Source organism: Podarcis gaigeae, assembly GCF_964106915.1.
Source record: "Podarcis gaigeae genome assembly, chromosome: 1".
NCBI lineage: Eukaryota > Metazoa > Chordata > Lepidosauria > Squamata > Lacertidae > Podarcis > Podarcis gaigeae.
The window spans coordinates 130,213,345-130,228,529 of NC_139678.1; the positions used below are offsets into that span (position 1 = coordinate 130,213,345).

Consider the following 15,185-nt stretch of genomic DNA (forward strand, 5'->3'; position numbering starts at 1 on the left):
CTTCATATGTTGGGCTTCAGCGAACTCTTTCACGTATTCTGGAGAGGTCAGGATTCTGCCAGTGCTCGGTTTATCCTTACCCATTGCACACTTTAAGCAATCTTCTTTAGTGCGGAACCTGATAATCTTCACTATAAAGGCCCTCAGGTGAATCATTCAGTGATGTCAGGAGCTCACAGAGAAGATTGCTAGAGTTCCCTTCTTCTCCTTGCTCCTGAACCCCCAAGTTCTGAAATTGTTCCTAATACTTGGCTTGAGAGCAGTGTTATGTGCCTGTAGGTTTTTTTGTGGCCTCCGTTTTACTGGCCCCCATGTCCTCTCCACCATATCAGTTGTTTAACCTGTTCACCAAGTCCTGCAGATTTGACGCAGACACCTTAATCAGCAATAGTTTGCAAAAGTGCCACTGCATCATCTTGCAAGGTCTCTGAATGCATAGCCCTCTTCACAGTCTGACTAGCTGTCTCTTAGTCCTGCTCTGCGTACTTGATTTGTGGACTAAGAAGACCGGAACGCAGAAACAGAAACAGCAAAGGCAGTTCTGAAATCAAATAAACAAATAATGAGCAGAAATGACTGAACATTCGCCCCCAAGAAAGGATCCTGTACCGAGGATGTAAGAAGGATTCTAGCGCTCCAAAAATTGCTACTGTTCAGGCTACCATCTTGGGCTGGAATCTTAGTGTTTTGATCATTATTCAGTAATCAGAAATACTGAGGCTTATTGCTGTTCCTTTCTTCTCTCTTTCTCTCTCTCTCTCTCTCTTTCTCCTCCACAATAGAGTGGTGGAGGGCAGCTGGAGAACAGCCTTGACATTTGGAAGGGGGTATGGTTTTCTGGAGGATAAGAAGAGAATGGAAACATTTGGTGCTTTTTCTTATATTTACTTAGCTGAGGGATGTGGGCATGTACATTTTGATGATTTGGAACAGAAGACTGATTCCCAAAGCTGCCGAAACATGAGACATGTTAAAAGTATCATGAGAGAGACAGCATGCAAGCACACATGGCAGAGACTTTATACTTCCTCAGCTATTTATGGTTTGCCAACTATGTTAGTTATTAAATAGCATTTCTCTGTGACTGGCCTTCCTTTAATCCTGTTTTTATGTTGTTCTGTTCTCGTTACCAGATTTCCAGATCCCTGTGGGATTCAACTGCAACTTTGATCTTCCTGGAGATATTTGTGGTTGGACTCACGATACATCTACAGGATTTACATGGATTCCTCATTCGAGAAACACCTGGACTGGCCATTCAGGACCAGGCATTGGGGCCTATCCGGGTAAGCCAATTCACATAATCCCAAAAGGAAGAAATGCATGACGCACAAACTATGGAACAAAATAATAAGTTCCTGAAATATGACATACCTTTAAAATTCTATGAATAGGCATTCTGAGTTATTATGCGGTTGAAGAGATGCCACACTGATTTCAGACAGAGATTACCATTCAGTTTTATATGTTGGTGGGGGGGGGGAGGAAATACATAGTACAGCCCTCCCAGGAAATCACATTAGTGAATACAGACACATGGGCAAATTTGCTGCAAGTTAAGTCATTGCATGTCAAAGAGATGACTGTGATATATGTAAGCCGTCCACATACATGGTGCTTTTGTCATCAAGCAGTATTCAATTTAATATAATATGCAATCTTTCCCGACCTGGCGTGTTGAATGGTGGTATTCTCCTAACTAAAGAAGCTGAAATGGCTCTGGAAAAGCTTTGAGCTGGAATATCTCACTCTGAATTTCCCAATATTTAGAAGAGTTTGCAACTCTGGCCCGTACTTTCTAACTCAGGCCACAGGACTTGGCATGGTTATTTGAACTCCTTTAGTATCTTCTCTCCAGCTATAGTTGCTAAATTGGAATCGGGCAGCTTTTCTGCTATGTGATTGTACATTTATCCCCAAGCCTGGAATTCAACATGGGCCTGTAAGTGGGGGGCAGGGGGCGGACTAAACTCCTGAAATTAGCATTAGATATTATGCTTTTTCTAAGACAGAGGCACGGGCTCATGGGCAAAAGAACTGAAGTACTGGGTTGTTGTTTGTAGTAAGGCCATTGCAATATGAGTTCTAGCGCAATGAGGAAAACCCAGGTTTGCCAAGAGATACCATTTCTCGCACTAGACTAGACGGATGCTCCCCTGTTCCGCAAACTTCCAGAATGGGACTGCGAAAGAACAGGAGAGGTTTGCTAGCTTCAAATAAATGCTTGCCCGGACTTGCTTAGTTTCCATAAACATGCATCAAGATTTTACACCACGGATCCAAGGATACTAGGAGTGGGCCTGCTGTTTAGGGAAATCCTTCACACTGCTTAATTTCACACCACACACACACCCCACCAGCTGCCTGCAGACACTAGTACTGATCATTGTAACATCTGTATGTGATGAGCGCGGGAATTTGATGAACCCAATTCATTCCCCTCAGTTTTCCAGTGGATCTTTCTTGACTAAAAAGGCAGCATTTTTGAAAACCAGACTGATGTTTCTTCTTGATTGCTGTTTGTTGGTGGAGATAACAAGACTGGTTTTTGAAAGGGAGGATAGCAAATGCCTCCTGCTTGGCGGATCAGAAATAAGGGAACGTGTGTTTTGTATATAAAGGAGAGCGCTTCTGATTAATTTGACTTCTGGCTGGTTAGGCTGTTTTGTTTGCAGCAGTGCGTTTCAAACTTTCTGTTTTCAAGGAACACTTTTCATGCGACATTTCTGGTGCACGAGCTCTTAAGTATCTGCCAAAGAACCCCAGTGCATTCGAAGAAGGTTTTGAAGGTTCTGGGGGACTGGCCTTGGACTGTTGGGCCTCTTATCTTCTCCCCTCGTGAACATGCCCCAAACCCCCTGTGTTCAGTGATGGCAAGATATTTCTCAGAAAAGCTTGTCTGACCTTCTCGTTGAGTAACTCCTAACCGGAACACAGCTTGACATGCCACTGAGCACAGAATTCCCTTTCATGGTGGTTGAAGGAAAGATTTGTTTTCTAACTAAATCCCCACTGCTTCTGGGTGATCGACTTTCCAGGTGAATCTGGGATCTGGGTTCTGGAGATCTTGGGGGGGAGGGCAGAATTGAATGTGTTGAATTGAAATACCAGAGCCTTGGGCAAGGGGGGGAGGAGAGAGAACTCTATACAGACTTCTGTTCCAGTCCTTTCCAACTTAACCTTTTCCCGGAGATTTTTCTAAGGCTCATGCCTGTCAAAATATGTCATACAAAATTATCACCCATCCAATACATTGGTAGAGAAAACTGAATAATTGGGATTTGGGGACAGTTGCCACCTATGTCTTTTCTATGAAAAGATTTATACAAAGAACCAATTTGCGCAACATGGCTTTATGTCCATGTGTGTTTTTATATATGCCGCTATAAAGCTATGGTTTTCCCAGTAGTGATGTATGGAAGTGAGAGCTGGACCATAAAGAAGGCTGATCGCCGAAGAATTGATGCCTTTGAATTCTGGTGCTGGAGGAGACTCTTGAGAGTCCCATGGACTGCAAGAAGACCAAACTGATCCATTCTGAAGGAAATCAGCCCTGAGTGCTCACTGGAAGGACAGATCCTGAAGCTGAGGCTCCAATACTTTGGCCACCTCATGAGAAGAGAAGACTCCCTGGAAAAGACCTTGATGTTGGGAAAGATGGAGGGCACAAGGAGAAGGGGACGACAGAGGACGAGATGGTTGGACAGTGTTCTCGAAGCTACCAGCATGAGTTTGACCAAACTGTGGGAGGCAGTGGAAGACAGGAGTGCCTGGCGTGCTCTGGTCCAGGGGGTCACAAAGAGTCGGACTCGACTGAACGACTAAACAACAACAACAAAAATGCTTACTGCTCTGTATGCTTCAAAATGTCACATGGAGATGGGTCCCTTACAAACTTCATGAAGGGTGAAACCCTTCATATGCTTGTGGGGGAGGTGTACTACTTTTAACACTAAATGAAGTGTGTGCAGTGGAAAGGAGTGAAATTTGCTTCCCCCCCCCCAATCCTCCATGCCCTGCTTCTTAAAGACCCCCACCCCAGTAGTTTCAGAGCTCGGCTTGGAGAGGGGTGTTAAGTACCAGAATGCGGGGAGGTCGGTGTGTGTCCTTTGCACAGTTTATTTGGTGGTAAAAGTATTATTCCACCCCTGCTTCATAGTCCCCCGTCCCCACCCTCTTGATAGCAAAACCGTTGAGTATGTGTGTAACAAAACACACACATTCCTGGCTTGGCCTTGACTCTTGCACTGTTGTTGTTGCTGCTGCTGCTGCGCCTTGAAGCAATCGTATCACTTAAAGAATAACCTGGTTTAGAGAGAAGCACAGGATGTCTGGGCATTTAGCAAATATCTCGGGTTGACACAGGGTCACTGTGTCTATAGCTGTGGGGGTAGGGGGTCGGAGAACCATTTTCATATTTCAAGTGTTTATCTCTTCAGCATTTAGAGTACTTTAGAAGATTAATATCTGAGGATGACTGGGGCCTCAGGCAACAGGAGAGAACAGTTACTGCCAACCCCAAGACTTCATAACCCTCCCCAACTCATTCGCTGTAATAATGTTTATTTAATATAATAAGCCTCCTGCAAGGTCGCCAAAATTACTTATTTTTATAACTCAGAGTCAATTTTTCAATCCATTTCCTCTCCCCAGACACTTTTTATAATTAATTATTTTCCCTCTCCCCACCCCTTTAAGCATTTATGTCTGCATATGTTGGGTAAAGAAGCAATTTGCTTTAGATTACTCTGGTACAGATTATTATTATTCTGTATGCTTAGTTAGAAGGTTCTCCTTATGCATCTCAGCCTTTGAGTGATACACCAAAACCCTTTCCAGCACATTGCAGCGCATGGGATCTATGTTGGGGGAGACACTAACCACACTGCTACTCATCCATCCAATTCTATTCCATTTTTTATTTTTTAAAACGTCTGCTATATCCAGTGTAAAATTTCCCAGAGACTTCTGAGATTTTTCTTTTTCTCATCACTTCCCACCACCAGGCCAGATCTTTGTGGAATTTTCTCACAATATGGTCTACCATTTTTTGTGGCATATTTTTCCTGGAGCAATTTATTGGGCCACTTGCTTTTGGTGGTTGTAGGGCACGGGTAGGCTACCTAAGGCCTGTGTGCTGGATGCAGCCCAATCACTTTCACCATCCGGCCCGCGGATGGTCTGGGAATCAGCGTGTTTTTACATGAATAGAAAGTTTGCTGATCCCTGTTTAAGAGTCTCAGAGCAATATCACAAGATTGGGACTTTATTAGATTTGCATCAGAACAGTCTCTCTCTGGCAAGGGACACATCATAATGGGTCACGCCAGCACCATCAAATTCTGAGTCTTCACACCCCTGATGCATGTTCCTTTTGGTGGACAACCTGCAGACCCAAAGGCTGCGACCCTCAGCCTAATTTCATGCGGGTGGCAAGGAGGAGGAAAGGAGAGGGGGAAATGGGCAGCAGAAAAGGGAAGAGATGGGATCTCCTGCCCACATCAGGCCCCACTCGCCAGATGCCCTACGACCTTTTTCAGCCGTGGGCCGGTCCACCGTCCCTCAGACCATGTGGTGGGTTGCTAGGTTGTCAGTGTTATTCTAAAGCAGCAATGCTGCAGCAAGCAAAGGCTCTAGCAGCTCAGTCTGCTGCTTGTGGCTGGAAAGCCAAACAGGAAGTATGTGACTGTTGCCATGAAAACGAAGGGGCAGTCCATTCTCCTTATTGAGCACAGGATGTGAGCTCAGGATGTGTCATATGACCTGTACAGGATGTACGTGGGTGGAGTTAGGAGTTTCTCTCTGTTTGTTGAAGAGAGCAGACATCTTTTACTGTATGACTGCTAAAGACAGGAATAAAAGAATGTAGTTACATTTCTGTCTGTGTCTGATTCCCCTCCCTGGGGATATGCAGGGAGCAGGGAGGAGGAGAAGCAGTTGGTGTGTTTTTCTCACAGCCTGAGGAAAATCGCCGGAACGGACCTCGTATGTTTTTCCTGCCGGGAGTCGCCGGAGGGAGGTCAAAGGAATTCAGCCGGTGCCTGAACAGATAGGCACATACCTCTGACCGGGCTAGAATTCCAACAGTCAGGAGCTGGGACAGAACAACAGGAGCTCACTCCATTGTGGGAATTCAACCTCTGACCTTCCAATCAGCAAACCCAAGAGGCTCAGTGGTTTAGACCACAGCGCCACCCGGGTCCCTTCATGTTGTAATAACATGATGCTGTGGGCTGCACACATCATATTTTGCTTGGAGGGTGCAAGGTGCCAAGGTGAAAGGCCGTTCGTTTTAAGAAACGGTAGGCAGAAGGCTTTCCTATTTACATTGCAACTATTAGATCATTTTTGCAGATTTTTTTTAGAAAGGCAATGTGCCTTTCTGCTCCCTCAGGTTATAAAAAGAACCTCTTGTACTATGCTAGCTGGAAGAAGAATAGTCATATTGTCTAGTTCACACTCTCACATATTTCAGAGGCTTTTCTGGGTGCCCCCTTTCCATGCCTATAAAACCAGCATCAGGCCCCAGGCAAGAAAGGATGAAAAAGTTCTTTCTGGTTGGAGAGTTCTTGAAATCTTGTAACCCCCACTTCCCCCTCTCTCCCTCCTTCCCTGCTAAGCCATTGGGCAAAGGACAGCAGCTGTTTTCAGTCCATGCCCAGGCCAGATGCTGTGGTTCTGAAGTGTTAAAGGTCCTCCTTCTATTAAGGGTCAAAGGTCCTGCAGTTGCAGGTTACAGCTCTTCTAAACTCTTCTTTAACTCTGTTAAAAAGTAGACACATCACCTTACCAACAAAGGTCTGTATAGTAAAAGCTATGGTTTTCCCAGTAGTGATGTATGGAAGTGAGAGCTGGACCATCAAGAAGGCTGATCGCCGAAGAATGGATGCTTTTGAATTCTGGTGCTGGAGGAGACTCTCGAGAGTCCCATGGACTGCAAGAAGATCAAACCTATCCACCCTGAAGGAAATTAGCCCTGAGTGCTCACTGGAAGGACAGGTCCTGAAGCTGAGGCTCCAATACTTTGGCCACCTCATGAGAAGAGAAGACTCCCTGGGAAAGACCCTGATGTTGGGAAAGATGGAGGGCACAAGGAGAAGGGGACGACAGAGGACAAGATGGTTGGATAGTGTTCTCGAAGCTACCAGCTTGAGTTTGACCAAACTGTGGGAGGCAATGGAAGACAGGAGTGCCTGGCGTGCTCTGGTCCATGGGGTCACGAAGAGTCGGACACGACTAAACAAAAACAACAACAACAAACTCTGTAGGCACATGGTCCGCTTCTAAGAGGCACTCAGACAGTGCTCTGGATTCTTCACAGCCAGCGATACGAAACAAGTATCTGCTTTAAAAGAAATAAAAGGGAGAGTAGGCAGCTCATACCAAACGCAGATGAGGTGTGGAGAGATGGAGAAGGGAAAATTTGTGCCGCAATTGTCATTTGACTAGTGAAGTCTATAGAAGAGAGCTTTCAGCCTACCTATGTCCTTTGGTTTCCATTTCATGCGTACGTGTGCATCTCCAGCTCTCCTTTGACATTGGGGATGACTCCTCGAGACACACGCTGCTTCCATTCCATTTTTTCCAAGATAGTCTTTCAGGCGGCTTCATGTTTCCTTTTTTAGCCCCCCATTCCTTGTACCTCCAGCTTCACAGATTATCTCCATGCCATCCTCCTGAAAGCTCCTGTTACAAATTCTGGGACCCCTGTTGGTGAAAAGGGAGCCAGGCAGGTCATTCATACATTCATATCCGCCCCCACCCCACCCCCGTCTCCCTCCCACCCCCAACACCCTATCAGAGCTCCAGCTGTTATCCAAGGCAATAGAATATGCAACCTTCAGTCCTCACGCCACCAGGAGGGATTGCAAACATTTTCTCCCTATGGATTTTCACATGCTTTCCGTAGGCAAACAGATTCCACTCTTAGTTGTAATGAAAGAGTGCCTAGTGGAATCGAAGTTGGTCTCTCAAAGTCCGCAATTCTCCTTGTGAAGTAGAAGAGCTCTATGTGGTATATCAATTCAAGAAGAAGAAGAAGAAGAAGAAGAAGAAGAAGAAGAAGAAGAAGAAGAAGAAGAAGCCGCCAATCAAGGAGGATACTGGGAATTAGATTGTATTACCATTTAATAGTTAGGCAGAATTTTGTGGGAAATGGAGTGTGACCTCAAAACGAATGGTACTGGTATTATTAGTATCGTCATTTGGGGGATTAGTTTCAGTGGTAGAACACGCTTTGTATGGCCTTGGGTTCAATCCTTGGAATTTTCAAGTGGGGCAGGACAGGAATCCCATCTGAGACCCTGGGTTGCTGCTGCCAATCTGTGGAAACAGTACTGAGTTAGATGGATGCCAGCTTGCTGTGTTGGTGTTGGCATCTGTCTGCCTTGAGAGGCAATGGAGTGCGCCTTCAGGGGTGAAGTCAAACCGCTGCGTTAGCAGCAACAAAGTGACCTCCCTGGGGCACAAGCCTGGGCAGTGTGTATGGAGGTCCTGGGCTTCCCAGATGACAAGACCATCATCTCAGCCTCACTGACGTGGTCCATCTCCAAAGGAAAACAGAGCAATACATTTGGCACCAGCTTGGCTGCAGGACTTGCCGGAAGGAGGCGTACAAGGCGCCATCCAACCGTCTTGGGGACTCCACTCTGGATTTGTGGAGGGTTTACTCCTTAGCGGGACTCAGGTGGCACTGTGGGTTAAACCACAGAGCCTAGGACTTGCTGATCAGAAGGTCAGCAGTTCGAATCCCCGCGACAGGGTGAGCTCCCATCGCTCGGTCCCTGCTCCTGCCAACCTAGCAGTTCGAAAGGACGTCAAAGTGCAAGTAGATAAATAGGTACCACTCCGGCAGGAAGGTAAACGGCGTTTCCATGCGCTGTTCTGGTTCGCCAGAAGCGGCTTAGTCATGCTGGCCACATGACCCGGAAGCTGTACGCCGGCTCCCTCGGTCAATAAAGCGAGATGAGCGCCACAACCCCAGAGTCGGCCACGACTGGACCTAATGGTCAGGGGTCCATTTACCTTTACCTTACTCCTTGGCCTTTTCTTCTCCCAAAGCTATGTAGTAGTAGTAGTAATAGCAACAGCAAGAACTATCGGTATTATTAGAATTGGCATTTATAGTGTACTTAGAGGGGTTCAGAGGGGTTTGTATGCATCATTGCAATATTGTTTATAATAATTTTGTAAGGTAGATCTTATCTTCAAGTTGCATTGCACAGCATGGGGTGCAAGGAGTTTGGTAAGGGCGTAGGGAGAGACTGGCTTGCCTAATGCCATCTAGTTCATGGCTGAATCAATATTTGAGCCAAGGACTTTCTGGCTCCCATTCCTAGCCATTACTGTAAAGTACATTGCAGAGCTGAGGTTCTTCCTCTGCATTAGGTAATTAGATGTTTTACAACTGGGGATGACAGTAAAAAAAATACTAGGCACAGAGCTCTCCGTAGCTATATGCAGTGGCATAGCGTGGGTTGTCAGCACCTGGGGCAAGGCAGGTAATTTGCGCCCCCTAACCCATGGATTTGCGCCCCCTAACCCTAACCCCCAGATGTTGCGCCCGGTGCGGCCGGCCCCCCCTGCACCCCCCACGCTACGCCACTGGCTATATGGGACCCATGGCATTCTTTAGTGTGTCCTGCCCATGTTCTTCCATGCCTTCTGGTTTTGGGAACATAACCTCTTCCAGGTGATCAGCACACATGCTATTAATAACTGTCTTATCCCAGCTGGTTTTTCATCTCATCCCAGTCCTCCCCACTTACCCTCGCAGAGGGAGGACAGCTTGCATTTAGTGTGAACATCACACAACAAGGGATGTTAGCCTGAGCTTTCAGGTATTGGAATAAGTTGTGGTAACAGAAGGACCACAGCTAAACTTAGTGGGAGCTGCAGTTGCCGGTCAGAGAAAGCAAGCTTAATTAAAAGTGATTGAAGCGATGGGCCTGATCATCTTACTGGCTCCCCTAAATTAGATTAAGGGCTTGATTTTGTGCCGACTTGCAGTGCTGTAAGTCTTCATTGATTTGCCTGATAGATGGATTTTTATTTAGAAAATAAAATGGTGATGACTTGGCAAGTAAATTAACAGGTAACTGAATTGAGAAGGTTTTCCCTGTGAGGCAAGATGCCCACCTGGTATAAATATCACATTTATTGATGACTGATCCATCTTTATCCAAGGAAGGTTACTGCAGGTTAAGAAGGATGCCACACAGACAGAAAAGGTAAAACTTTTAAAGCACCAGCTTAAGTTGGCCTTGTTGTGTATTTATTGTTTTGTAAGATCATTAAAACCATTCAGGGATTTCAGCCAGAATCCATGAGTTGTGGATCTGTTGTCCTCATTTTGAAGATCAGAGGAAGGAGTTGAGGAACGGTGGATCCTTGGACCTTCTCTCTGTAATATTAGCATCGGCTGGAGGGTAGACTTCTTCCTCCTTCTGCCCGAACAATTAAAAAATGTGTCTAAATTGTGGAGCAGCAGTTCAAAAACAGCTTTAGAGTCCTGTGTAAAAATGCCCCCCCCCCCCAAGACTTTACCTGGCCGGAACAGACACTGAGCCCACCGATCAAACACTTCTGTTACGTTGCACGAGATAAAGTCCAGCCACTTGTATTTCATAAGGGTCAGCCAGTCGATCTACTATATCTTTAAGAAAGTGCTTTGTCCAGATCAGGGGTCAGCAAACTACGGCCCGGGGGCCAGATGCGGCCCAGCAAGCTCGTAAATCCAGACCACTGACCCTGCCACCCACTTGGTCAGTCCTCGCTGATCTAAACCAGCGCGGCACAGCGTTTCTTTGAAAAGAAGCAGCGGATGCCTTGCTGCGCGGGGACAGACTTCCGCGATGCTGCACGGCTTTGGATTGGCCGCAGGAAGCTCCTGCAGCCAATCCAAAGCTGCAGATGCTTCTGGGCGGGCGGCTGACGCAACTTCCGATTGGCTGCAGGAAGCTCCTGCAGCCAATCTGTTGTTGTTTTTTAAATAATTTTTTATTGATTTACATCGAAAAAACAAAAAACATATTAGTTTCACATCAAATTTTTCGCAACTTATTTCTTTTTTGGACTTCCTTCAGCTTTTCCGTAAATCATCCATAGTTATTATTTATATTACGCATTTCTCAAATTTATATTGACATTGTTTATATCTTTCTATTCCCTTTAGACAATACTTCTTAATTTTTCACAGTGCTTCTTTAAATCCCTTTAGCGTTATCTGTCCCTCACTTATATGTTCCAGATATCCCACAAATATCCCCCAGTCCTCGATGAACTTTTGCTCTCTTAACTATCTGATCTTCCCTGTCAGTTTATCTAGCTCCGCATAGTCTAACAGTTTCATTCTCCATTCTTCCACAGTCGGTATTTCCTGTTGTTTCCATTTCTGGGCCAGTAACACTCTTGCTGCTGTTACTGCATATTGAAAAAATTTACAGTCCTTTCTTTTTATCTCATTTCCTAATATTCCTAACAGAAAGACTTTCCTAACAGAAAGCTGCAGATGCTTCTGGGCGGGCAGCTGACGCAACTTCCGATTGGCTGCAGGAAGCTCCTGCAGGCAATCTGAAGACTTGCCGCCTGCGCACTGAGGTAAAGCCGGTGCGGCTATGGAAGGAGAGTCCGGCGGGCGGGCAGCAGGTCTGGGCTGTGCCATGGGCATCGTGATGGGCGCGTTGCGGGGCTTCAGCCGGAGCTTGGCACGCCTGCTGATGCCCGGCTCGGTGCTGCTGCTGGTGGTGCGCTCGGCGGCCACGCTGGAGCAGCTGGAGGGTGATCTGTGTGCCGCCTGTCCGCTAACCTGGCCTTGGACGACGGGCCGCAGCACATGGTGCATGCCGCCTGGGAGCTCCGTGGGGACGGGCCAATGGAGCGGCTGCTGCTCGTGAACAATGCTGGTGAGCAGGCGGCACCAAGACGCACTCCTGAGCGCGTGCAGAGTGCGTTCCTCCCCCAGCTCCGGAGGCAGCTGCGGGACCAGCTTGCAGGGTATTTATATTTTTCAAAATATAGTCCGGCCCCCCACAAGGTGTGAGGGACAGTGGACCGGCCCCTGATTAAAAAGTTTGCTGACCCCTGGTCCAGATGCTCCCATCAATCTCCATATGAAGCTGTAGCTTGCAGAAGCAGGCAGAAAATCTGAGACTGGTTTGCCCTCAGTTCCTAGGATCACCCTTTTGAACACTGGGTGCCAGTTCAGTGGAAGCTTTTGCTATCTCTTTACTAAGAACAGATACCTTTTAAAACCAAAGAGTCAGCCGAGGGCTAAAATGTGCTACTGATCCCAGAGGTATTGATCAGAAACTTGCTGCAAAAATGCTTTCTTCAAATGGTTCGGTGTCAGGTAGGTTTTTTAAAAAAGTAATAATCTCCCACATCCCCTCAATTCAGGTACCTCCTTCCCTTTGGTGCCGATCACTATCTTTCCGTTTGCTGTGTCAAAAAAATATGAATTACTGGAATGGCTTGGCTGAGGCAAGCTGCTTTGGCAATTAGCTCTGCGGCCGGTCTTGTTTATTTGGCCACAAGGCTTTCATTAGATTCCTCCAGTCATTCGAGAGACCCGCCAATTTAATACTTAAAATTACACGAGAGCAGGTAATACCTGCTGCCTGTTCTGTACTCACCTCTCCAAAGTATATTCTGAAGCTCAGAAACACAGTGAACCAGATCCGCAGCTGTGTACAGATTCCCCTTGTCTTCCCCAAAGAATAAGCGTCTGCCCATCAAAGCAAGTCAAAATCAATCATTTTAGGGGAGAAAGAAACACATTCTCTCTCTTGTTTACTGACCATATGATATCTTTTTGTGATAGGTGTACATCTGTATTTAAGGTTAGTTGCAATCCCTGTGGCTGCCCTTAGATATTCTTTTGCCCCCTTTTCCCCTTCCTTAATGCCACAGGTGCCTCCCCAGTTCCAAATACTCTATATCCCACATGCTTGGCCTTGTCTCATCTGACTGTTCTAGGAATGGAGCTTTGAAATTCAGGTACAGTGTGAGTGTATAGTAAGGGTGGTGGGTGGCGCTGTGGGTTAAACCACAGAGCCTAGGACTTGCTGATCAGAAGGTTGGCGGTTCGAATCCCCGCGACGGGGTGAGCTCCCATTGCTCGGTCCCTGCTCCTGCCAACCTAGCAGTTCGAAAGCACGTCAAAGTGCAAGTAGATAAATAGGTACCGCTCTGGCGGGAAGGTAAACGGCGTTCCCGTGTGCTGCTATGGTTCGCCAGAAGCAGCTTAGTCATGCTGGCCACATGACCCAGAAGCTGTACGCCGGCTCCCTCGGCCAGTAAAGCGAGATGAGCGCCGCAACCCCAGAGTCGGTCACGACTGGACCTAATGGTCAGGGGTCCCTCTATCTTTATAGTAAGGAGAACTTCAGTCCGATGCTGCAGAACTATACTGGAAGAGAAGCACGCCCACTAAAATTCTCCCCTTTGTGCAACTTTTAAAAGTGCAGCAACATTTCCTCTTCAGATTGTTCAACACTTAGGATACAAGTCAGACACACTATCTTACCATGCTTGAGCTCTGCTTAGTGCCCCAGCATTGATGGAGGAAACACTGGTTATCCTAGCAGCTGTCCAGTGAACTCATCATCTAGTGAATTGTTAGAAGGGGTTAACACAACCACCAAGTCTTCCTGCCAGCGACACAGTAATTGCAGGACAGTAAGGAAAAGGAAAAGTTCTATTGGGGCAAATTTCCTCCTCCCTTCTACTTTCTCCTGATCAGGGACGCGGGTGGCGCTGTGGGTTAAACCACAGAGCCTAGGACTTGCCGATCAGAAGGTCGGCGGTTCGAATCCCCGCCATGGGGTGAGCTCCCGTTGCTCAGTCCCTGCTCCTGCCAAGCTAGCAGTTTGAAAGCACGTCAAAGTGCAAGTAGATGAATAGGTACCGCTCCAGCGGGAAGGTAAACGGTATTTCCGTGCACTGCTCTGGTTTGCCAGAAGCGGCTTAGTCATGCTGGCCACATGACCCGGAAGCTGTACGCCGGCTCCCTCAGCCAATAAAGCGAGATGAGCGCCGCAACCCCAGAGTCGGTCACGACTGGACCTAATGGTCAGGGATCCCTTTACCTTTTATCTACTTTCTGCATGCTGAATTGCTCTACATATGATGGCTGGCAGCTGGATATATGAAATCTACTGAGCAGTTTTGTGTCTAGTGATACCAAAGTTCTTTCTGAGGTATTCTATCTGCATTCACATAAGTTGCTTAATGGTCCAGCCATCAAGTAATGAACGTGTGGATCTCAGAAATTGTGAGATGATGCTGGATTGTTTTTCGCAGCAATTCGCGATGAGTTAATTTTCCTCCAAAAGGTGACAACGTGAGAATTATATAAGTTTTGCTAAGCGCTCTACAGAATGTTGGACTCTGCTGCAGGAAGCTAACAGTCTGGCTTGACTAATCTTCATTGAATTGCAGATAGCTTTTAAAGCTTCGGAGCAAGGAAACGAAGATATGACTAGATAGTGGATTTAAGAAAAAACATAGCATAGCATTTCAAAATTTGTGTCTTGCTTGGCAAAGCAGTTTTGTACTCGAGGTAACCATAAGATTGCTGCTTGGTTTTTTATTATTTTTGTTTTAATCATTCCTTAGGAAGGCTGATATTCTATCTTAAAATAAAAGAGACTTGCACTGCAAAGCTGGAAGGGACAATCACCCACCCTCCACTACTGCGGATCTCGTGCCATTTCTAGGTTTCAACATATGGTTTATAATCATTAATCTTCTTTAGATGCCTATTTGGACATATGGGCTGCCTATATCACTATGTTTGAATTAGGATTGATAGAACGTTCATAATAATAATAATAATAATAATAATAATAATAATAATAATTTATTATTTATACCCCGCCCATCTGGCTGGGCCTCCCCAGCCACTCTGGGTGGCTTCCATAGAAACCAAAAATACAGTAAAATCACACGTTAAAAACTTCCCTGAACAGGGCTGCCTTAAGATGTCTTCTGAATGTCAGGTAGTTGTTTATCGCTTTGACATCTGGTGGGAGGGCATTCCACAGGGCGGGCGCCACTACCGAGAAGGCCCTCTGCCTGGTTCCCTGTAGCTTTGCTTCTCGCAATGAGGGAACCGCCAGAAGGCCCTCGGCGCTGGACCTCAGTGTCCGGGTAGAAAGATGGGGGTGGAGACGCTCCTTCAGGTA

General features: G+C 46.5%; 1 protein-coding gene across 2 annotated transcripts in view; it reads left to right on the forward strand.

Annotated features, from left to right (window-relative positions):
* NRP2 (neuropilin 2) overlaps positions 1 to 15,185 on the forward strand; it is a 249,414-nt gene that overhangs the window by 153,160 nt on the left and 81,069 nt on the right. For both annotated transcript variants that reach the window (XM_083706660.1, XM_083706659.1), the window contains exon 12: positions 1,134 to 1,286. In XM_083706660.1, the coding sequence (XP_083562786.1) occupies positions 1,134 to 1,286 (153 nt within the window). The remainder of the gene's footprint in view (positions 1 to 1,133; positions 1,287 to 15,185) is intronic.